This window comes from Patagioenas fasciata, chromosome 1, assembly GCF_037038585.1.
Source record: "Patagioenas fasciata isolate bPatFas1 chromosome 1, bPatFas1.hap1, whole genome shotgun sequence".
NCBI lineage: Eukaryota > Metazoa > Chordata > Aves > Columbiformes > Columbidae > Patagioenas > Patagioenas fasciata.
Window position 1 is genome coordinate 180401646 of NC_092520.1, and position 26099 is coordinate 180427744.

General features: G+C 36.9%; 1 protein-coding gene across 7 annotated transcripts in view; it reads left to right on the top strand.

Annotated features, from left to right (window-relative positions):
- TAFA2 (TAFA chemokine like family member 2) overlaps positions 1 to 25885 on the top strand; it is a 188002-nt gene extending 162117 nt beyond the window's left edge. For 4 of the 7 annotated variants that reach the window (XR_011736708.1, XR_011736705.1, XR_011736707.1 and 1 more), the window contains 4 exons: positions 989 to 1113; positions 14464 to 14665; positions 16570 to 16816; positions 23701 to 25885. Coding sequence is in view for 1 of the 7 variants with exons in the window: in XM_065838850.2 (XP_065694922.1) it covers positions 989 to 1113; positions 23701 to 23712 (137 nt within the window). In the remaining 6 variants the exon portion in view is untranslated. The other 3 variants (XR_011736709.1, XR_010651422.2, XM_065838850.2) reach the window with 3 other exon arrangements.
- The last annotated feature ends 214 nt before the right edge of the window (positions 25886 to 26099 follow it).

A 26099-nucleotide genomic window follows, 5' to 3' on the forward strand; every position in this document is an offset into this window, starting at 1 on the left:
TGCTGGCTTAATATCATCAATGAGAACCACACCATTACAGTTAATTATTTAAGATAAGAGTAGGAAGGCTTCTGCATTTTGAAGGGTATGGCCAAGGTGAATGTCAGGAAGATGGGAAAAATGAATTATTTGGTATTACTCTGTGGAAATGGCTAAGCAAAATTATCAGATGCCAGTGAAAGAGACCTCTTGATAAGCTAAATTTCATCCAACTAACAGAGTGCCCTTGGAGTTGTATGAAATTTACTTAAAAGTGTTTATGCAAAATCTATGTAAGCGTATCATTTTCATGTGCTGCAGTCTGTGTTTTATTTATATATTTATTTTTATCATACAGAAACAAACAAACAGAGAAACAGAACAAAATTCTGGCTGCTTTTTTAAACCAACACTGTTTTCCTATTCATAGTACAATATTAATGCTTTACTTAACAAATCTGGCATAAGGCTCATATGTTTTATTTGGGAAATACTAGCTGATTTTTCACATCTCTTTCTCTGAACAAAGAGTAGGATGGATTCACCCTTTACATGATCTCTTTACTGTTGATATGTTGTTGACTGTCAGTGAAGCTGTAAACATGTCATCACCAGGGAATAAATTTTATCAGGCTATGCTAGACTATATAGTAGATCAGGCAAAATATACTAACTCCAAAGAAGAGATGCTACTTAAAACTTTGAAATCTGACTAAACAAGAGAAAATTAGGATTGGAAAAAAACGCTGTGAGATTAGTTCCTGAAATGCAGTAAATTAAAAAACCAATACAAAACGAAACAGAGTACAGAGATTGGCTTTGAAGCATATAGCACCTTGTGCAAATTGAGACCTAATTTCTTGTGAAGGTTCTGAGCTGGCTGAAAACCACAGGCTAGCTGCCAGTCAATGTATTTCTAACATTTTCCCGAAAAATAAACATTGCAACATAATGACATAGTAAACTGTCCATTTCAACAACATGCAAATGTGTTTGTTTTCTCTTGTAGCTTCAATAGTGGAGCAGAAATGGTGGTGCCACATGCAGCCATGTCTTGAAGGGGAGGAATGTAAAGTTCTTCCAGATCGTAAGGGATGGAGCTGTTCCTCTGGGAATAAAGTGAAAACAACTAGGGTAGGTATGATATGAACCTTAAATGTTACCAACAGGTAAAAAAACAAAAACAAAAACAAAAAAACCCACACGAATTGCGTGCACATGGAAGACATCAGCTGAGAAGACCAAAGAAATGTGGGAGGAGAACCATTGGGCTTCCTTGTCCTGCACACTTTTCTCAGCATACTTTGCAATAGCTTGAACACGGTAAGCAGTGTACCAGACCTTCTCAGGTAAGTAGTGGAGATTACAGTAGAGCTGATCCCTTTTACAGCAAACAGTGGTGATCAACTGTATTATAATCTGATATGTATTTCTCTCTGAAACTAGTTGCACAAAGTCTATACACCCTGTTAAGCTCTTTATTCACAGGAGAACAAACAAGTGCATTTTTATCAACAACATGGAATTACCATGTTTCTACATAGAAACTGCTGAGTATGGTAAGCATTTGGTGTGTTGTTACAGTATGATCTTCTGGCTCTTTCTGTCTTGTACAACTGGGATTTCTTACAAAATTTTGACAAAGTTTCAGTGACTTCCTTTTCTCCATTTGTCAGTTTTTATATTATTTGTTCAAAACTACATCAACAGAAGTATGTCTAAAATTCATCATATACCAAGCCTGAAAACAAAGTAAACCTGCTGTCATCTCAGCTTTCTAGTGGCTAACTGAAACAGAAAAATAACAATTTCTTCAGATAAGCATTGAGGGTGCAAACTTCATAAAATTACAGTGTCATATCTCTGTAAAGTCAGCGCAGTTGTTTGTCAACATAAACAAATTGAAATGCACTCTGAAGACACATATGCAAGTGTGTACGCATAAACACCTTTACCCTTACACCCCACCACACACACTGATGACTGCTTTTGCTTGTAAATATTTGGTAATTGTTTGTAGTGTCAGGCCATAATTTTCTAATTTAGTGTTCACTCTGTGCAGGTGTTTCAGTGTCCATGTCATTTGACTGAAATCTTCCTTGAACTAGATTTCTGGTACGCCTTGGTTGTATTGAAAAGTAGTGTGCATTGATTGAATTATATTCCTTCTATTCCACAGAGTGCCCTACATATCTCAGTTTCTGTAAATGTCTTTAAAACATTTTGACATTCTGTGAAGGAAGAATACTTCCTAAATGTTTGATATACCATTCTACTCCCGAACCTTCTTTAAAATGTTTCTTCTGAAGCTAACCTTGCTTGAATGCTGCTTACACTTAATGTTGTACATGCCAGTGTGAATCTGATTATATGCATGTAAAATGTATGTGCACGTATAATATAACCAAACAGATCTAGAGAGAATTTAGTAGTAGTATTAGAAACAGAAAAATAATAATGTGTGTGTGTGTTTTGAAATCAGTCTTGACTACTACTACATGGCATTATTAACGTTAAGGAGTGCATAGCATTTTATATTTAATGTGTTTAATAAGGAGGAAGTAAAACTGTGGGTCTGGTTTACACTTCTGTAGGAAAAAAAGAGTTCACAAAAGGGGGAGATATCAATTAGAATTGCCTTGAGGAGATTTCTTCCTAACATCTTGTCAAAAGGTAGGTTTTTTTTTGCATTCGTCAAGGTTATGAAATTCTCTCCATCATCAGGTATCTGCATAAACCCAAGGACCTTGTCCTCAAGGCATTGTACCACTGTTGCAAACTTCTGGGTCTGGCTGTTTGCAGGAGACGGCCTTTTCTTGTCCTCAATGGATGGTGGCAATCCTCAGGACTCACTTCATATCTCTTCAGAAGTAAAGTTATGAAAAAGCCAGTGCTTTTCTCTATGTGCCATCATACTCTCTGGTTCAGTACAACAGCTACCATAACCTCCTTGAAGACCTACCACCAAGAAAAGGAAAAAACTAATCCCCTTATATCCCCTGCTGTTTGTTCTGCCTTCTAATTTGCCCAGGTGCTCTATGTTGCCCCCTTCTTCCTTCATTTTGCACACACATTTGAGATGATAGCAAACTTGAGTTCAAATTCCTGACTGAAATTTGGTCTGAGTCATTGAAACCAGGTGGCAGGGGAATGGAGGTCTCTGTCTTTCTAGATGCAGGAGTCTGAGATTTTAATAGACATCATTCTGATGCCTAGAAAAATATACATTGCTATTGGAAGTGTGAATGATTCTTTGTGTTAAGAGAGTAGCTCATTATCAAAAAGCAAGTACTTTTCCCTAATATTTAGTGACTACAATATTTCTGTATATCTTCATTCTGCTCCCCAAAGTCTATAAATAAAAGGAAAAAATCTAAAGTGCTCTGTTGTTTCAGTACCTGTGTTTTTTTGAAGTAAAAAGAACTATACAAAGAGTTAGTATTAAGAAGCCATGAATAATAAGTTTCTGATTGTCAAATGGCATAATCCATATGTGATTATTATGTATAATGTAAAAACATAAAGAAACAAAGGGAACTGAACAGCTTGAGCAATTTAAGTGTATTGCAGAAAAGCCTTGTGAAGGCTTTCCTGAAAGGCCTAAGAAAGTCTATATTCACCTCCAAACATCTTCTGTAAGTTTGCCTCCTTCATATGCAGAAAAAAGTAACCCAATTAATTGCTGGAATTCTACTTTTTCTTCTACAGGATACCAAGTTCAAAAGTAGCACCTATGTTTCATATTTCAAGATGTTAATAATTAAGCATTAGGTTAGAGATAAAACCAGTGGAGGAAGGAGGTATTTTGCTAGTCCACCGCTGTTAGCATATTTAATCACACTGTGTTACAAAATGATAATACCAACTTCTTGATACTTGTGATATCAGTCACTAAGCAAAAAGGCCATTGAATAATGGGACAGAACTAATCGATTTTTAAAAATGTGGTCTACTTGAGGTTTTGCAGTTTGTTCAGATATGGCAATCTAATAAGGTATTAGTAATACATGAATAATGAATTACAAATAGCGTGAATGTTACTCAGGATGTATAAGTTATGAAAAGTCAGGTGGAAAATATTTACCTTCAGAATGCAAAACTAGGTATTATAGAAAGATTAAACTATTTTTCCTAATTTGTCTACATATTTGTGGGAGAGGGCTGACATTAGGACTTAACCATGGAAAAGGAATGAATATGGGGGGAAAAGTGTGTGTGAATAAGCTGGGTACTGTGTTAACTTGTGCTGGCTTAGAATTGACTATTTTGGGTCTGTGTAGCCTGCAGGAGAGGAAGGGGAGAAAAGGAAGTGACAATTTAGCTAAAACAGTGTTTTTTTTGTCTTAATATAAAGAAATGCATGTTTGTGTTCCTGAACATTATACCAAAAAAAAGAGGATGCTCAGGAACACATTAGGAGAATTATGAAATGATTATGTGCATGCCTGAGATTTACCAGACACATTGTGGCATTCACAGAATCACAGAATCACAGAATTGGCTAGGTTGGAAAAGACCTCAGAGATCATCAAGTCCAACCCTTGGTCCAACTTCAGCCCATTTACTAGATCATGGCACTAAGAGCCATGTCCAATCTCAGTTTAAAAACCTCCAGGGACGGTGAGTCCACCACCTCCCTAGGCAGGCCATTCCAATGCCTGATCACTCTTTCCGTAAAGAACTTCTTCCTAATATCCAGCCTAAACTTCCCCTGGCAGAGTTTAAGCCCATGTCCCCTTGTCCTATTGCTAACTGCCTGGGAGAAGAGACCAGTTCCCACCTGACTATAACTTCCCTTCAGGTAGTTATAGAGAGCAATGAGGTCACCTCTAAGCCTCCTCCTCTCCAGGCTGAACAACCCCAGCTCCCTCAGCCTCTCACCATAGGTCATGTGCTCAAGTCCCTTCACCAGTCTTGTTGCTCTTCTCTGGACCCGCTCCAGCACCTCAATATCCCTCCTGAACTGAGGGGCCCAGAACTGAACACAATACTCCAGGTGTGGCCTCACCAATGCAGAGTACAGGGGAAGGATCACTTCCCTTGTCCTGCTGACCACACTATTTTTGATACAGGCCAGGATACCATTGGCCTTCTTGGCCACCTGGGCACACTGTTGGCTCATGTTGAGCTTGCTGTCAATCAGTACCCCCAGGTCCCTTTCTGTCTGGCTGCTCTCCAGCCACTCTGTGCCCAGCCTGTAGCGCTGAAGGGGGTTGTTGTGGCCAAAGTGCAGGACCCGGCACTTGGCCTTGTTGAACTTCATCCCATTGGAATCAGCCCATTTTTCCAGTCTATCCAGATCTCTTTGCAGAGCCCTCCTGCCTTCCAGCAGGTCAACACTGCCCCCCAACTTGGTGTCATCAGCAAATTTGCTGATGGTGGTCTCAATCCCCTCATCTAAATCATCAATAAAGATGTTAAACAGGACTGGACCCAACACTGACCCCTGGGGGACACCACTAGTGACTGGCCGCCAGCTAGATGCAGCCCCATTTACCAGCACTCTCTGGGCCCGGCCCTCCAGCCAGTTCTTAACCCAGCAGAGAGTGCACTTGTCCAAGCCATGGGCTATCAGCTTTTGAAGGAGTATATTATGGGAGACAGTGTCAAAGGCTTTGCTGAAGTCTAGATAGATCACATCTACAGCTTTCCCCTCATCCACTAGGTGGGTCACCTGATCATAAAAGGAAATCAGGTTGGTCAGACAGGACCTGCCCCTCCTAAACCCATGCTGGCTGGGTCTGCCCCAGACTAAGGAACTGTTGTCACAGGAAACAATTGAACATTTTTCTACATGGCTAGCCTCAATGTTTTGATAATTAAACACAAACATTTTGTCATGTTACTCTCTTCAAATGATGACAAAATTGTTTTATAAAAGGGGGGAAATCCAAATAATTTAATTTACATTTGAAATATCTTTTGTTCTTACCACCTTTTTCTAATATAATTATTTTCATTCAAAAAGAACCCTGGATATAGGTTTTTAAGCTCAGATCCAGATACCAGGCTTTACTCATTTTTTAAGAACAGTACATTGTCCGTTATCTTTATAATAGAGGCTGACTTTAAATGAGAGCACCAGAAACTGCCTGTAACCTGTATGAAAGTGCATGCTGCAATACCTCCTGGGGTTAGCTTGGAGCATGTTGTGGCTCCTGGGCAGCCCGTAAACCCATGTGTCTTTCCTGCAGAAACTAGAGCACAGAAACACAGGTAAAGTTGTGCATCCCGGTTCTCATCTTGAGACCTTGGACTTGTGACATGACTGAAGAAGCGTGCACTTGCACCCAGGAATAGGGAAGTGTCCCTGGGTGGATATTTTAGGCAGATGTAGAGAAATATGCATTGATATTTTTAATTTGAAATAGAATAGAATAAAATAGAATAGACTATTTCAGTTGGAAGGGACCTACAACGATCATCTAGTCCAACTCTTTGATCAATTCAGGGCTGACCAAATGTTAAAGCTTGTTGTTAAGGACATTGTCTAAATGCCTCTTAAAAACTGACAGGCTTGGGGCATCAACCAGCTTTCTAGGAAGCTGTTGTGGCTTAACTTGGTAGGGAGCTAAACACCACACACAGCTGTTCCCTCACTCCCCACCCCAGAGGGATGAGGGAAAAAACTGGTAAAAAAGGTAAGCCACCTGGGTTAAGATGAAAACAGTTTAACAGGACAGAAAGGGAAATAATAATAATAATAGAATATACAAAGATCGTGATGCACAATGTGCAAAGCCTGTCCCTGAGCAGCAGTTCCCCTGGGCAGCTTCCCCCATCATACTGAGCATGACATCATCTGGTATTGAACATCCGTTTGGCCAGTTTGGGTTGATTGTCCTGGCTGTGCCCCCTCCCAGCTTTTTGTGCTCCTGGTGAGAAGCTGAAAGGCCTTTACTGCTTAGGAACAGCTAAAACATCAGTGTATTATCAACATTCTTGTTCTAAACCCGAAACACAGCACTGTACCAGCTACTAGGAAGGAAATTAACTCTATCCCAGCAAAAACCAGGACAGAAACCTGTTCCAGCATTTGACCACCTTCTCAGTAAATACATGCTTCCTAATGTCCAGTATAAACCTCTCCTGGTGCAGCTTTGAACCATCACACAGTAATGAAATAGCTTTTAGCTTGATTTGGTAGAACTTCTTGTGGAATAAGGCACAGTTTAATGCAAAGTACTAAGTTCTTGTCTAAAATGTGTGGAGTGGAATTTCGTGGACTTTGCTTAGGTTAGGACTTTCTAGAGTGAGATGACTAGCCTGAACTCTAGCCTGTATTTTTAGTGTTGGAGAGAATTGGGCAGTTCCAGAGGACAATTAATTTTGTCCTAAGATAAGTCAGATGAATTACTTTCTGGGAGTGCTCATGTCTTCCTGATAACTCCAAAGGAAAACCACAATGACTACCTCACCACCTGACATTTAGATACTTACTGCTGAATAGGAAGGTGCTGATTTGAAGGCTTTACTCTCTTGGATGTGGCCTTCATTAGGAAGATGATAAAAAAATCACCTTCATTCTTTGTCTTTTTTTGGGAAGCTTTGGACTTTGACCTCTATCAAATGCAATATAAGAGAAGTTTTGAAAAAGTTCATGTTGTGAGGATACACAGCTATAAGCTAAACCAGTGAATCATACTGTGATGAGCAACATATCCAGTCTCTATGCAGCAAAAATTGGCAACTGGTGCATGTCTTTTAGAATTGATGTGTTGGTCTAATACTATGAAAAATGATGATAATAATAATAATAATGATGATATTAAGAAGAATGATAATATAAATTAACCAAAAAGATTGGATGTAATGCAGAGCACGTATTGATTATGAACCTCTGAAAAACTCTAGAAGGTGCGAGTGAACAATGTTTTCCTATAAACAATTGAAAGTAGTATTTTTAGACAGGTCTTAAAGGGCCATAATTTGGAAATGGACATTCAACTTCTGGAATAGTTGAGCACCCACACTTTTATGAGGAGCAGAAGGAACTGCAGTTGTCACTCTGAAAACTGGCTATTATTTTTAATATGTGTGGAAAAGCACACTGCAGAACAGAAAGGAATCAATATCTAATATATTACTATGTAACTATATGCCAAACCAATATTAGAAATAGAGTACTGTAAAAAATAAAATAAATATTACAAGGACAAAAAGAAATAAAAGAGAAATATTACAGGGCCAAAAATAAATCCATATTGAGTATATTTATCTACATTGCAAATCCAAATCTGCTTTCCAAATCAATACCAGAGACAGATGACTAGTGTGAAAATAACAGAAATATTGCCAGGATGTAGAGAAATCCATACTGAGAGTGTTTATCTACTTTCCAAAACAATATTGGAGAGAACCTGAAGTCAGATATTTGTAATATTCCATTTAATCTAATTTTACATTATGGCATTCAGAGTTTAAAAGAAACTAAAAATTGAATAACATTCTTGGAAGAGGGAAAAGTGTACCATCCAAACACACCAACTGTCTGCACATGAAGCCAAATGGTGTTCAGTAAGTGCATTGCGCTACTCTGCATCAATGCAGTTCTGTTTCTATCTATAAATACTGGTTACATTTTTACCCCATCTCCTCTCTCTCACTTGCAGATGCTGGATTGTTTCTAAATTAGTCACAGTTGCTGAAAGGAGAGACAGTAATTTTATTTATGTTTCAATTTATAAAAAGAGCTGTTCATAACCCTTTCTACACAAGGAATGAAAGGACCTCTGTTAGATACCATTACATAGTAATGCTTTGCAGTGGGGTACCAAGATTCCCAGTGTCAGGAGGCAACAGTAGTGGTGACTCATCTACCACCAGTGCTGTCACAGCCACTGCTTCAGTAAGACAACAAAATACAAGAGAGCTAAAATGTGTCCCTGGATATGAGAAGAAAATGGTATTTTTCTTGTAACTGAGCCTGACATCAGTGTTATCAATGCAGCTACATTAATTGTTGATCTGTACTTCTCTGCCTGAGCTACAAATGCACAGGCTCTTTAAGCAGCAGCAGAGTGCAAGAAAATGGAATAAGCATTGTTGTTTTTTCTGGCAAAGTTGAAAAGAAATATTGTCATTGTGGTAGCCTGAAGCATAGGAGGTTCCATCTGAATATGAGGAAAAACATGTTTACTTTGAGAGTGCCAGAGCACTGGAACAGGCTGCCCAGAGAGGTTGTGGAGTTTCCTTCTCTGGAGACATTCAAAACCCACCTGGACATCTTCCTGTGCAATATGCTCTGGGTGAACCTGCTTTAGCAGGTGGGTTGAGCTAGGTGATCTCCAGAGGTCCCTTCCAACCCCAACCATTCTGTCATTCTCTGATTCTGTAGCCTCTTCCCTTCACATATTTATTCCTCTTCCTCATTCGGGCTTTTCAAAACCAGCAGTAGTAATGGCACATAATTAGAAAAAGCAGAAATTCATCACGTAAACATTGTGTATAGGTTATTCTACGATGTTTCCGGTAGGTTGGATGCATACTAATTGTGGTCAGTCAGTGCCAATAAGGCAATGTATTTCTCACATGACATTTTTTCAGTGTAAAACTGCTACTAACTTCCATTACATGAAAAAAATTGCCTTTTGTTTTGATCACTGTGAAATATGAAATACTTACAGGATAAATCAATGATCTACCATGTTTCAGTAATAATGACAGGAAGTGCTTTTCCTAACATCCTTTAAGGCTCTGTATCAATAAATTAAGAAACAACCTCACTGTGAAAGTGCTTTATCCCTCTGCCTCACTTCAGAGCCTCTGTGTATAGAATCCTCACCTTCTACCTTAATTTCAGTTAAAGTTTTATAGGAATAATACGTATCTATGCAGTGACTAGCAATACTTTGTGGTTCATAAAAAGGATGCAATTACAATAGAAGTAAGTGCACAGACTGTAGCAAAATATTACCCATGGAAAAGAGTGATTGCAATTGTGACAGCCTCTTTGTTGCTATGGTATCTCTTTCCATGCCTTTGGCTAATCTGTCACTAGGAGAAATTTGCAGCTGTCTCAGTATGTTTCTCATTGCTAACTGGGAGACCCTGTATCTAACCTGTCATTAAAATAGCAGTAAATGGTGTGTACACATTTTCCTAAAAATACATACAAGTTTCAGAGGGCAAATGAGCTGGTAATGGAAATAGGATATTTTCTGGGGTCAAGCTAGCTTTTTGTATTAGTCAGTAATTACCGTTTTGATCTAGCATCATGATTCTTTCATATTGAAGGTCTGTGTTTTGTAGGGCACCTAAACACTAATCTTTTGGGACACTTGGGCATTTTAATGAAAATAGTTAGTATTCCAGCCAACACACGTTACAAGAAATCATCAGTATTCAGGGCTATGCAATTCAATGATTTTCCTAAAAATGGCTGCTACATACCAAATCTACTTATTTAATGTGAAGTTGGTGTGCCTAATTCTACCCTATGAAGTCTACATTTGACATGAGTTTAGGCCTATAGCTTGATGGTCACAGAAATCTAGACAAGCCTTAGTCCTTCCCCCAAAGGCAAATGTACTTGAAATACCCACAAAAACCAAGTTATGGTGAAAAAGAATAAAAGAACAGATGTTGTGGTGTGAAATGATATAAGCAAAGTCACAGACTGAAAGGTCAGTATAACTTTTTGGGCAGGTGAAGATAATCCAAACATTCAACTCCCAGGACATTTTCAGTCTCAAATTTTCTTTAGTTTTGTTATGACTTCTAGTTCTACAGATACTGATAATAAGAACTGAAAGTGAGGAACATCAAAAGAGAGAATGGGTTAAAGGCACTATTCATAGGTACAGCTCTTTTGGAAAGAGGGAGTCTGCTAATGCATTACTTGAAAGAAAATAATTTCTAAAAACAGAATTGTATTTTTTTCTTTATTAGCAACTTTTGCCTAGAAGGTTTGTGATTTTTCCTTATTTTTTTCAATCCTTTGCTGCATCTCTTTGTGAATACACCGAGTCTTGTCTCTAGCTATTCAGAAGGCTTGCTCTAAAGTTTTTTGTGAGTAGACACACTGTACAAATCATGAGAAATGAAATCTTTTGCAATCCCTTCATCACGCTCAGAGATTGTTAGTAATATATACTGTGGTTTATACATTTTTATGAGGGAATAGTTTTTCCGAAGGTAAGACTGCAGCTATTGTAAAACATCATTTTAGCTTCTGCAGAACCTGAAAATTTACAGAATTACTCTGAAAGGAAAGGAAAATATTTCTGCAATATTTAAAGCAAAATGCAAATGGATTTCAGTTGCATGTCATTAATTAACTAATCAGTGATTTTTGCAAGCATTACTTTCTTCCACATGCGAATCCTCTACTCCGTCAGTCCAGCCAAGAGGATTTCTGCCTTTGTCCCAAAAGATTCAACTCGTGATTTATTTTTCTTTCTTTTATTTTCCCCCAATTTGTCCTTTGCTGGCATGTTTGAGATGCTGACCTCGTGTCTGAAGAATAATTTTCTGCCTCTGTGATGGAAAATAAGATTGGGTTCCAAACACTGTGTGTAAATTACTGGTTTTCTCCACCTCTCCACAAAGTGGAGAAGTCCTGACACCAAAATCAAAGATGCTTCCGCTCTCATTTGCAGCTCCATACTGCCCTTTCACAGCTGTCTAAGATGGGTTCTTTGAATATCTAGCAGTCCTTCTCAGTTTTCCTGAAAAATCTCTGTCAGCTTTTACTGCCACACAAGTTACCACATAGGAAGATGATATTCAAATGCCAGTATAGTGTGAGTCATGCTGGCGTGCTCTAAATCTAGTGCTTCTTCCTTGTCTCACCCTCCTTTGCCTTCTGTGAGGGCTTCTTTGGATCGCTTCTGCAAGTCAGAAATGATACATTTCAGCGCAGAGGGACTGGAGTGTTCTGAAACCTCACATTACCTGCTACCTAAATAGCTGCAGGCAGAACTCTTGCCTCGTTTCATGGGTATTTGGCACAAACTGCGCATGGCTGCTTAGTCACAGAACTGAGAGGAGGGAGGGGAAAGGTGGCCCCCAACTGTCCAAAGGTATGACTTTCAACTCTCCAAAGTTCCACAATTTTCTTGAGGTATTTCCTTACTCTTTAGGACTATTTATAGAAAACCTCAGAAGTACCGCCCTGTCTCAGCTTTGCTTTTTTGCCTTCTAATATGGAAGGAAGGAAATGGATAATAATATCAAGCAGAGAAAGTCAGTCATACAGAGCATTATGCACAATCACCATTGGAGAAGTGAACAACTCTCAAACCAGTGGACATCATATTGCTCAGATTTTATTCCCTTGCAGAGCAAAGTGAGCTTCATTGTGAATCTTACTTATTTCTCCATAAGAATAATGAAGATAGGCCTGTCCTATCTGAGAACTGTTCAAAATCAAGAAAAAAATTATTTCAGGCAAGAAGAAGTGGAAGATGGATGTCTAGGACTAAATTAAAAAAGAAGAGGATCAACATAAAAGTAATCTCCATAAGATTTTTTTCTTTTTTTCCCATAGCTTGTAATTTACTCCTTTTATCTTGCTGAAGACCAGGTTAATCTTAAGAAAGACTCTACTGCTCTCTATGGAGAAAAGACTCTGAAAGAGTTCTATAAAATGGACTTTGAGTTTCCTTCTACTGTATCATTAGCACACACAGATGATTCCTTCTCAGATCTTACACTCCTGACTATCATTCATCCTCTTCCATATTTGCAGTGAGAAAGGTGATAGAGCTCTGTAGTAGAGATTCTGGGTGAAGCTACAAGATATCAAGTTCATCATGACTTATTGGTATGATGTGACCTGTAGCATTATGCTGGCAAGGCCTCTAAAACCAGAAGTGAAGAAAAGTGTGTCTCCAGTTTATGAAGATGGATATGATCTCAAGGATTGTGTCTAACCAACAAGTATATACATGTATCTACAAACTCAGTACTTATAGGGGAGTTGAGAATTTTAACAGAGCTGCATCTTTTAAGAGGTCCAAAACAGCTTTGCATCTTCAGGTTCAAGAATTCAAAAAAATATCTTACCGATGACAGAAGAACAACAGCTTGTTTCATCTTGAATTCAAGCTTTGTGGCTCAGGAACATGTCCTTGCCAAAAGAAGATCAAGAGACTTTACCTCTGTTTGCGCAGTTATCAAGACATCATTCTACTTCCAGTTGTTAATAATTATTGTTCAACGTTTTTAAAGTACGAAAAAGGAACAGGAGACATTTTCCTAGAATGCAACATGGCAGATTTGAAGCTGATTACTTGCAAAGCAAATTCCTTTCTGGAGGGCCAACCAAGAAATTACCAGAGTCTTTTTTCTTGCTCTTGACCATAAAGAACATCATTGGTACTTACATTCCTGAAATTTGAAGGCAACAACCTCTTCAGAGCCTTTTGGTCTTTCCTTCATTACTTGAGATTTTAAATTAGTAGTCTCTAATTGTGATTAGCTACTCCAATTCATTCATACTTATGTTTACTTGGGTCACATACTAGTCAGAAGATAATGAGAAGATGCAAGTATGAAGACAACTGGCCAGGTTATTTAACAGAAATTTAACTGAATACCAAAGCAGGTTCTTAGTTAAATTTCTAGAGTTTTTTTTTTTTTTTTTTCCTTTGACAGCATGCATCTTTTCTGTGTACTGTGAAGTTCAAAAACAGTATCAAGGTCATCCCCAGTACAGAAGAGCTATATGAAGCTGTAACTTTCACCAGGAAATCTCCATAATACACAAGCAAGAAGACATTTCTAATCAGTTCAGGAATGATGCTAGTAATGTGCATCAAGATATGAATTTAGGGCAAATGCCAGGAAAAAACATCAAAACCATCATCTTCTGGAATTAATATCACTATTATGCTATCTTCCGAGAATGAAATTTTGTCATCTACATGCAACTTCAAGCATGGATGGTGAATATGCTCTCTGTTTTGTTTTGCATTTATTTATTAATTAAGTTGATAGTACTAGTTTCTCTTTTCCTTCTTTTTCTGATGACCGAGATGACTACAACTATTAGCTGGGAATCAGCAACGATAATCTTGACTACTTAGAAACCAGACTTTATGTATGTTGTCCTGGGCAGTGAGAATTCCTTCTAATTGTTCATCTATGACAGCTTTTAGGTGAAAAGCCCTTGAGTCTTCCTTTTCCTCAGTTCTGTTAAGACTTGTGACAGAGTCACATGGATTTTTTGGAAATCCTCCGAGTCTACCACTTTGCTTCTGTTTCTTACCTCTATCAGAGTGATGATGTGGTGGGTGCTACTACTGGAGATAGTTAAAATTAGATTCCCTTAAAATAATTTTATATTCTCTGAATGGGTACCCATTACTCTGTCAGCACCCACCACTTTTGCTGAGGTCTTTTCTTCATGTGGAGATTCTAAAAGGATGAAAACAAAGAGGAAAATGATCGAAGGGTTTCAAGTTGATGACTGATTCATTGTTTTTAAACATTTTTTCCCTGCCTGGATATTGCTCTGCTGTTTTCTAACTTGTTTTTTAGTTGTCTTATATTCCCTCAGCTGTGGCAGTATTCCTGGAACCTAATGTGAGTGCACTACCTCAAAATGCCAGCAGTGGAAGCTGGTAGGCAAATGGGGAAAAATCACCAGAGGAATCTCTGAAGCTTGGGACAAAGGCAGAAAACACATCAGTACTGCACTAACAGAGCAGCAGGTACCCTCATAGAGAAGATAAAATTACAGGTAAGGAAAGAATTTACATTTCTATTTTTATCTAATCCAAATGGTATATTACTCTCCATTCAAAATACCAGAAAAAATAACACACCACAAATATCTGAAGAAGAAAAATATTTCAAATGTGATGAATTTAGACTACCTGATTTTTTAGTGGGGATAATTTGAAATTCAATCTTATCCGATTTCTGGAAAAACATATTAAAATATGAAAATCCATTTTACCTATTAGGCAATTCAAAACCCTTACCTGATTTTAAAATAAGGCTGCTTTGTTTTGTTTTTATTTTTAGAATATTAAACACAGCAAACTGCTTGTTACATGTTTTCCTTTCCAATCAAGAACAACGTTAGGCTTTTCTTTAGGTGAGGTGAGATAAAGCCACAGACAGGAGGACTCTGTTCCCATCCCTCCTCCCCCATTAACTTTCTCACAGTTGGAAGGGTAGTGTAACTATAATGTGTTAGTTTCCTCATCCGTAAAAAGGAAGGAGGTAATTTTTATCTCCCACTTGAGATTAATAGATGGAATGAGTGATGTAAAAGAGAAGAAAAATACATTTATTTAATTAATTGTCTTGCAGTCTTTTATGGCGCCATGCTGCAGTCCCACTATGGAGTTGTGATCACCACAAACCCTTCAAGAGGATATATCCTTGTCTGAGTGGCTACAGTTATTATCTGTTACAAAAGTAAAATAAGGCTTATGTTTAAGTCTTCTGTTATCTCTAAATGAAAAGTTCTGTGAAGTCAAAGCAATTCTACCATAGACTTAATTTCTTTCCTGGGTTACAGAAACGTTGAGAATGTTTAATTATGTGCATTGTGGTGGTACTGCCTTTTAGAAGAAAATAATGATGAAGTACATTTGAAAGACTAATGAATTTGATTTAGCCTTACATAACTCGTATGTCTTCATCAGTTATATGCTATGATAATTATCCCAGTGGGTTGTATCAATTAAGTTTATTTTGTAAACTATCAAGGAAATATTAATACAGAACCATAATAATTTGTTTCGTAGGATTTAAATGTATAGATATTTTATTAAAGTAACAAGTTATTGAAGTTATGAGTTTGATCTTGTAATGTATGTTTCTAATGATTTGCATCATGATGTTTAAATTAAAATCGTAAAGGGAAAAAAAAGAGAAATAATCTTTTTGTAAGCATTATTTAAAGACATTTAGATGATCTTTTGAGGTGTTGTAGAAGCTTTTTTTGGAAGTAATCATTATTAGCAGGTCCAAACACTACCTCAAATATCTAGTTAAGGAACTAGCTATCTGAATTGAATATTGTCTTTTGAAATGTGCTGTCTGTTACTTTATGGTGTTTCCTGTAACCTACTTACCATAGAAATGAATGTAAGTGGAGGTATCCTCAGAATGATCACATTTTTCAAGCTTTAAACTTTTGGATTTTCATTTATTTATTTAAGTATTTGTTTGTTTGATTTTAGTTTGCTACTTTAAACATGTATGGGAAGAACACTCAAATCTTTTGTTTAGAAGGAATCGTATTCTGACTTCATGGCGCTTTTCTATACCACAGGTCTATCCATGGACTTATTGTCAAAGAACTTTTCAATTACTGTTTTATCATAGTTCAAGATTGCTGATATACTTGCGAAAATGAGTGTTATTATCAGTTTCTATTGCTTTTTGGTGACAAATCAGTGAGTTTGAATTTGAGTTTGTTTAAACCTTTACTTTGAGGTTACTGTTATTGCTTTGGGGGTGTTTTTGAGACTATGCTCTTTTGCTAAGAGAAGTTTATTTGGTTCTGAAATATGTTTTTTCCTGTCATTTTGTACTTTTCCATGTAAGTTAAAGAAAATTCTATCTATCCCAGTTTTGTTTTCTGTAATTCCATAACAGTGTAGTACTTGACATGTGTTTGTTTCTTAGGCAAACGTGTAAAACTCCTCAAGCCGAATGGAGAAGTAGAGAAAGGAGGTTTCTGCTGTGCCTGATGACAATTTTTGATTTTTCCACATAAACAAAATATTCTGGCTCCACGTTGGAGCACTAGTTGTGATGAATCCTAGTCTTGGTCGGATTCTAAGGAAGGGCCAGAACGTTCGTTGAGGAATAAAGAGTCAAACCACTCCAGAAAATGTGTTCCAGCCCTGGTTTATTACTCACAGAGCAGCAGGTGTGTACAAAAACAGGTTTACACAGTATTAACAGGAATTGTTGTACTTTACTCCTCATTGTAGTTGCTTAGTTTACTTCAAATGCCCAAGAATCACAGCTTGTTTGAGCAGACGTTCAGGAGGGTGGTTGGTGAGACTCTACATTGTGCCCCTGAGCAGCCTCAGTGTATCAGTCAGATGATTCTGGGAACCTTTAAACATCTTTGTTCACTCACTCTCATTTCAAAGGTAGACCCAGCTGATGAACTTAAGTTACTCACTATCATGGGAAAGCAACAGAAACTCTGGAGAAGACAACAGCCCTTGGAAAGGCCATATGTCTTGGTACATTCAGTCAGGTGTCACTTTGTATTTGAAAGCTCAGCATTCCGTACTGGATTACTTGTAAATTCAGAAAAAGCTGGGAAGGGGTATATCCACTATGTTCCTAAGATATGCTAGATGTTATCTGTTTAATGTTAAAACCATGTATAAGACTAAGAACTCCACCATTTTCAGGAAGGTATGCTGTGCTCTAAAGTATTTCTCCTTTATCTGTTTTTCTAATCCTTTGAGATTATTCGGAGCAAGTGGAAAACTCAATTTACATGTGAAAAGTTTCCAAAGCCTTCTAGTTTTAATTACAATTTAAACTCTGATTGTTGAGGTCCTCACTTTAACACCAAAACTCTCTTGCTGAAATAATTGACAACAGTGGGAAAACATGAAATACAAATTTATACTTCAAATGACATTGTGAGAAATGAGTCTTCAAATGTTTGTTTCTTTCTAATGGCAAGTCCTAAACACAAAAATTGTCACAAATGCAATTCTGATTAGTCACAGTGTAATAAAAGTATGAAAGAAGTAAGACCTATAGAGTCTCGTGGTTATCAAAGACATTGAAAACTTTTGAGTTATTAGGTGTACTGGGAAACATTCTTTTTAATTAATAAAATGAGCCAGAGATGTTTGCTGAAGGACAGACCTGAGGATCTAGAATTCTAAATTGCTCTATTACAGGCTTGAGAAAATAAATAGACTAACACTTTTAATACTGCAGTGCCTAAAATAGAGTTCAGGGAAAAATATAAAGCTCTTAAGTCTTGATATCAAAAGTTTGGGACGCTCAAAGTGTTCTGAGCAGGAATGAAACATTGAAGACTTGAAAAGGTGTCTATCAATTTGTCACCTTCTCTGAAGATAAATTAATCCATGCAGTTATCATTAAATATCTGTTTTCCAAACTGCTCACAAATCACTCAAATTTTGCCCAAATGAAATAGCAGTCTGTGATATTGAAGCAAGAGCCTGTTTCCTAACTCACAGTTACGAAAGTGTCTTCCAAGCTTATAAGCTGAACCGTTTCAATGAATAAATATATGCAAGTGGCAATGCAAACTGACATTTGCTTTCATAAGCTGTGTATGAATGGCAAACACACTGTATGGATTTTGAAGTTCCAGGAAACAGTGTGCTTACATCTGCTCAAAAGATTCATTTCCAACCTCAATGTCATTCACAGAGGGCATAAGTGGAAAAAATGCATTGGCAGATGTTTGTTTCTGGTTGTATGGGCCCTTCTGTTTCTGCACTGTAATATTCATATTAAGCTTTCACTACCAAAACAAAGTTATTGATATCATGGAAAAATATTACTGATATAGCCCTCTTCAAGTCTATTCATTATTAGGAAAGGTGTCCTAAATCACTTTGTTACCCTGTTTTTTGTGTGTCTACATACAGTTTCAGAAGAATAATATAAAAAATAAGGATGCAAAATGGATGGAAGTGTACTGCATAGAATTAAGGGTGGTCTTGGTATGATATCTCTATCTAAGCTCCAGGTCTTGGAGGACAATCCATAGCTAGACATTTGTTCAAGCCATTTCTTAGGCTTCTTTCTTTAGGCATTTATTTAAGGGATTTTTATGGTGTTCCCTGTATTTAGCTTATCTTATGTTGTTCATGAAATATTTTTATGAGACCCTTTTTATTTTTTAAAGAAATCCCTACAGCATTTTTGTTTCCCACAGGCCTTTAATATTTTAGGGAAGAATGCTGGGGGTGCCAAAATTGATTTTCTTTGTCTAATGAAATTCTATGTAGCTCAGAGCGAGCTACTAATTCCTTTAAAAAAATGTTTCATTTCTCTGTCTTATGTATCTCAGTGAAAAAAAAGGTAGCTTCTTGATTCTTGAGTATGCTCAGATGACACTCAGGCTATGACTACATACACAATCCTATACAGTTGATGGTATAGTTCTGATTAAAAAGAAAAACCCCAGTATTAAGTTATTTTTGTTTCTTGTGTTTATTTATATTCTTTAGCAAAAACATGAAACAGATGGTCCATAGTACTGCTGAATCATCTGTGGAGGAAAGAAACACCGGCTTAAAAATTTGCTCCTTTCTGCATTTGCATTGATACATAGTCCTGATGGTGTTATAATAGGGTTCTCTCCATCACTTCTTCCCCACTAAATTCTGTTATCTACTGTGCATGATGGAAAACAGATAGAATTGGAGTTGCAAGGACACCTGTAGAAATGCAAGTTGCTAACTTTCAAGTGCTTGACTTTGTAATCTTAAGAGTCTGTTTTTAATATGGATTTTGTGTATGGCTTGTGATAAACAGAGAAAAAAAAAAAAGAAAGAGATGCTAGTCGAAGAAATAGTAATGTACAAAGTTGTGTTATGAAAAGTTCCAGCACACACTGATTTCAATATATAGTATATTGTTATTTATTTTCTTCTAACATTATTAAATAATAATTAATTACATGCCTCATTTGCATGTGTAAACTATTCTGTAGTTAGCAAATAATTAGTGATTCATTTGTTTCTCTGAAGAAACAAATTTGTAATATCTGTGATCCTGTAACTTTGATACTTAGGTGCATGAAAGTAAGGAAAAGTGCTTTACTGTTCAGAGAATATTCACTCAGACATTCATTACATTCTGTAGTCTTGATTTTCCTCCCTTCCTCTTCTAAGGCAGAAGGAAGTCTTGACTAAAATTATCAGGCTGGGTTTTTATTTGGAATCTATTCTTAGGTGATAGATGGTATTATCTGCTATATTGAGCAGCTGTGGGGATTTCACAAGCAAGGATTTTTTTCACCCATTGACAGCAGCTCTGGAATGGAGGCTGTGCACAAAATCTCTTGAGCTGGTAGCTTTTTTAATGCACTGCATTTGAGGTCTTTTCATCTCTGGTCCATTCTGTTGAAAATGTTGTATCCAAAGACTGAATCTGTTTTGAACATTTAGTGAGCAGAAGAAATGGGGAAAACTTCAGTTGCATTTAATTATATATTGTTGTTTTAAAATAAAACAAGTGAGTTCACATGCAATTGCTGCCAATTTACAGCAGCCACTCACTAATTTAAATTAAAAAGTCTGCAACTGCAGAGTAATTATACTTTAATTGCACATTTAGTACAAGAAAGTGAAGAGAGTCTAATGCATTGTATTTATGATATAACAACCATGTGAAAAAATATATTAGCATAAAGGGAGTAATTATGTTCCAGAATGAACAAATTAATTCAAATCAACACCTAGGATGCTAAACGTTTTATGTCCTTTTGTTTTTTGTTTTTTTTTTTCTTCATTTGTATTGTTGAACAGCAGCAAAGTTAATTTCCATACATATTAATTACTAACTGAAAAATTGATTAGACTTGATTTGCATCTATTCAGTGTGTTACTGTTCTCTGAGGCTTCTAAAGATCAAATACATACTGCTATCAGTCCCCCCTTTCCTATGAAGTCCTTTGGCATAATACCTTGCTTCCCAGCCACTCAAACCAAATAGCTTTTACTGTATCCAAAATTAAGCATTTCTGGGAATACTGTCACTAGATATTACCTAGAATTTCACTGCCTCATTATGAAATTGCCTTTAGCATCCAAGAGATCTATTCTTTCCCTAATGTATATGGATATATAACTTCCATTAATGTTAATGGCTGGTGTGTGCTTGCACATAACAAGCATTACTGTCTTACACAGAGGCAAATGTGGACCACTAGGTGTGTTACTCAAAGTAGCAATATGTGACCTGGAAGTTTAGACAAAAAAATAAAAGGGAAAAAAAAAAAAAAAGGGTAGGTGGAATAGTAAAAATTCTGGCAAGGGAAAGCAGTTAAAAACTCCAATCATGTATTCATAAAAACTAGGAATATGCAGCTTGTCTTCCTGTGCAGTCTGTATAAGCAAAATGACCTTTATATATGACTAGACACTTGTTATAGAACAGAGATTTGAATAGCTAAATGATTTTTTTTTTCTTTATATCACCTATTTATTCTATATAACAGTGTATTGTTTTTATAGAGATTTTTTCATGACACAATTGTAGAGCTATATGGGCGGAGCAGATAGACCTGCAGATTATGATTTTACTGAGTTTCTTTGTGACTGAAGAAAACATATTTGCACTTCCAAACAGCCATGTAACTGAGCAGTCATGTCTGTGTGAAAATACTCTTTTTGCTAGCTGCAGTTTGTCTCCTTAGCCCATGCATTGGCAGAGCTGTATGTAACAGAAATAATAAATCACAGAATGGTTAAGGTTGGAAGGGACCACTGGAGGTTGTGTTGTCCAACCCCCCTGTTGAAGCAGAGCCACCTTGAACAGGTTGCCCAGGACCACATGACTGAATATCTCCAAGGATGGAGACTACACAACCTCCCTGGACAACCTGTGCCAGTGCTCAATTACCCTCATGGTAAAAAAGTATTTCCTGAGTGGGAACCTCCTGTGTTTCAGTTTGCATCCATTGCATCTTGTCCTGTTGCTGGGCACCACTTGAAAAGGTCCTGGCTCCATCTTCTTTGCGCCCTCCCTTCAGTACACATTCATGAGCCTCCTCCTCTGCAGGCTGAACAGTCCAGGTTCTCACAGCCTTTCCTCATATGAAGATGCTCCAGTTCCTAATTCACCTTAGCAGGCCTTTAACTGACTCTTTCCAGTAGCAATATGTCTGCTTTCTAGTGGGGAGCCCAGAACTGGACACATTACTGCAGGTGAGGCATCACAAGTGCAGAGCAGAGGTGAAGAATCACCTCCTTTGGACCTGCTGGCAATACTTTGTCTAATGCAACCCAGCATACCATTAGCCTTCTTTGTGGAAAGAGCATATTGGTGGGTCATGGTCAACTTGGTCTCTCAAAAGTCAGCTGGCACCCTCTCTTTTCAATAGTGAAGGTCTGCTCTGTGGGTGTGTAGGCAGAATAAAGAATTCAGCTGACTTCCGGTGCCTGTCCAGTTGTGCCTCTGAGGAAACCGTCCTCTGGTTTTATTTTGGTTTTGGTCTATTTTGTTGTTTGGAAAAGTAAGAAGCTTTGATCCTGCATCTACATGGCCTCTTTGGGAGTCTCACATCCTTTGATATGTCTTCAGAGTGCTTTGCATCAGTTGATTTACCACAGTTTTTGATATATATGTATCAAGTAAAGCTAATAAAAATCCACCTGTGGATAGGATCAGAAGATGTGTATTTTACATTATGTAGCTCAGTGGCACCTGGGTCCATGAGTAGAATTCCAGCTTGTTAAAATAAAGCAAAAAATAAATAGCAATAAGATGCTGTGCCAGCCTTTTGAGCTTTGGTGCAAGGTGAAGAAATATGTTGCCTGACTTTTAAATTAATTCTTCATTATTTTTTTCAGGCAATCTTCCAGTATAGAAGGGGCCACGTGAGACTGTTTCCAACAACAAGAACAAAACAAAATAAGAGCAGTGTAATAAATAAACCCATGTATCATAAAAATCACAAAGTATAATTTTATCATTGCCTTCGTAAGGGCAGTTACTAGAAACAACTTGGTGGAGAAGGCATAAACTCCTTGAACAGTCCTTTTAATATTCTGCTCTACATTTGTGCTCTGCAGAGCTTATGGGAGCTGTATGCAAACAGTTTTGCTGAGAGCAAAAGAATGTTTCATCATTAAGGAGCATGACCCTTCTCTCTGTGACCAAAATGAAAAGCGTATGCGCCTTGATGTCACAAAGTGTTATTATGACTGTTCCAGTGCGTTGTTCCTCAAGAGTTGGAATGTTGTCCCCTGATGCAATTTGATATTAAAATGTTACATGATCATTAATTGTATCCACTAACACAGCAGAAATATTCCTCAACTTATGTTTCTTTGATACGATGGTTAGTTTTTTCTTTTCATGTTTAAAATCCAAATCAGGCATAGGGAAAGTCTACTTATTATGAAATGCTTTGTCTCCCACTCTTTCTCTGTTGTCCTTCTGTTCCACTCGCGTCTCATCTTAGGCTGGGTGAAACCACTCTAAGTGAACTCCTTGGTAGTTATTTTATACCTTTTGAATAACAGGATATATTTATGTCGTGTTTATGTATGCATTATTTTTGTCCTGTTCCTCTATGAAGTGATTCTTGCTTGCTAAGATACACTTAGCCCTTAACAGGACATTGCATTTTAAAGTAGCGTGTGAAAAATAGAATACATCTCCAGGATCCATCACTACTATACTCAATGGCTAACATTTTAAAAGCATAGTTGTTACCATGCAGAAGTTCTAACATTGAAAAAGATGAACAAAATATAGAAATTTTCCTTGAAACCAATGCTTTTGACATTTGTGGATTGTTAATTTGCAATCTTCAAACTTTTTAAATTATATTTTTAAACATGGTCACAATTCAATTTATCCTTGTCAGGTCCAGTTCCGACAAAACACTTAAACACAATTTAAGTTGGGGAGCAATGCCATCTAATACTATTGGGAATTACTCACTTACTTAAAAACAATTGAAAAAGCTTTGCTGGACAGAGATCTTATATTTCGGTATCAGTTTCCAGTACTTCGGAAGCGGATTCTCTATGTACAGTTTTGATTTTCTGATTTTCTTTTTCTTTACAGGTAACCCGATAGCTAAAGACAAATCAAGTCAATCTCAAGGCTGATAACATTAAATACAACACAAGAATTTCATTCCTCCAGGCAATCCTTGAAGTGAAATTTTATACTGCTGGGTTGTATCCTTCAGCATCAATTGTTTCAATGAGAACCTGGCTTGTAATCAGCAGCAGCCTTGAGATCAAAACTACTGGAAAGTTATTTTGAACTTCTGTATCACAAAGATTTTGACTGATTGAACTGTGTACACTTGTAAAATTGCACTTGCTGAGGAATTTGCAGCTGTAATCACAAGAGTTGATATTCAAAAGGTGCAGAAAAGCAGCAATCTTTCGGATTCTCCATTCCAGACCGGTGGCTTTTCATCTTGATGAAGTCAACCTCCAATATGTGTTGGTTCCTTCTCTCTAAAATGAAACCTGGACCACCATTCAGATTGCTGGTGGGACTGCACACTGCTTTAATTAAATTTCTGTTGCAGAAATCATCCTCTGGCATGGCGCAGTTTTAGACATTTTAATTTATATTCTAATCTTGGAGCTCTCAAAGGTACATATTTCAACATCTTGAAGTTGCTTTTGTTATAGGAATGGAAATATATATCCATTGTTAATAATTATTGTTGACAAGTAATAGTTATCTGAATACATCAGTCATATTAGAATGTATAGTCAGGTTGACATGTTTCCCTAAGGCTAACCAACTACTTCAGCTATTTGGCAGTTAAAAAAAGTAGTGGTCAAAACTCAATTACAACTACCATTATAAGGCATTTTATACCTTTAAGACATACATTTCCAATTAGTTTGAAGAAGGTGAGTGTTTCTGATATGTACTTTACTTTCCCAACCTTTGATTCATTGAAATTCATGGTAAACAGTCAATGACAGTATTCCATCCCTTTTTAAAAAGGTATGCAGGGATGTAAATGAGTTTTGCAATTATGAAATTGGATGGTAATAATTCAGAATTTTTCTCTTTTTATTGAAAAATAAAATCTCTTGCTTGAACCTGAGTACTGTGGGATGCTTATGTAGATGTCTGCTCAGCCTTTTTGCTATAAAGGAAAAAAGTCCTAGTGCCCTCCTGGATTTACAGTTCATGGGTATTTTGCTTGCTTACAGTCATCCAATTCAGATCTGATCCTTGACAAAATCACATTTACTTTTTTATTTTTTCTTTCAGTAGCAATTTTTGAACTCTGTCATGTGCTGTTACATGAAAAAAATCCTCAATATTTAAAGGCCTTAAGCATCTATGAGCTTTTTTCTAAGTTATTACAGAATGTATAATTTTATACTCCATTTAATGTGTATTGTACCATCTGTATTATTGATACAACAGAAATTTGGCAATTCCCTTTAGTGACACTGCATAAGCATGCTAACTGGCTGGAGAGGGTGTGGGAGTTCTGACTGTATGCTTTGGTGCAAATGAAAGCCACACACTCTTAATGGTAGTAAAAATATGTAGGGGCAAGCTTATTTAAAAGTTCTGTGTGGCTACCAGACTCCCAGAAAAAGAGGGAAATTATTTTATCATTACAAGCCATTGACGTGGCTAGGTAGTCATATATTAAGTTCCATGATGGATGAATACCCTGGAGTGCTCTGCCTGTCACAGTAGCCCCTGCTGTTCCAAACCCATTTCATTACCTCTGCTGTATTATTGCACAGGAGAGCTTAAATAAAATAAATGACTGTTGGGAATAAAATCAAGAAGTCTATTCTATCATTCTGCTGAGAAATAATAAAAAATGTTGGCAGGAAAAGATATTCTTTTCTGATTACGATTTAATTAGAATAAACTGTTTGTAGCAGCCACTAGGTATGTCAGTATTTTAAGGTGGATTAATATTGTATGGATTTGTGCTGACAGGTACAGGATAGAAGGTAGGATCTTAAAGAGATTCTCTGGGACAGTGCAAAGTGTAAATGTGCTGTTTTGTAAAATCTGAATATGGCCTCTCTTTGGTCAAAAATCTACATCATGTTTCTCAATATATTTTTTTTGTTTGTTTGTTTCTTTGTTCTTAAACACTGAAGGTACTGTATTATATACAAGTGTAACACATGCATATCAATAAGTGAAAATAAATGGATTTTCAATATACTGAATAGATTATCTGCAGTAGATTAATGTTGTGAAAATTCATAACAAGTGAATAAAAATTGTAATATAAAATTGATTTCCCTGTATGGATGTGCGCTTTGGAGATGTATTCTGTTTACTCTTTTTTTTTTTTTCTTATTTTTATCAGGGGAATAATTATCTCACGGTTTACACTAATTTTGTATTTCTTCAGTAAAGCTGGGAATAACTTCTATCACTTTGAAAGGTCTTTTTTCGCAGGAAACTGATGTGCAGCACAACAATTCTAGAATTGTCATTAGAAATTCTGG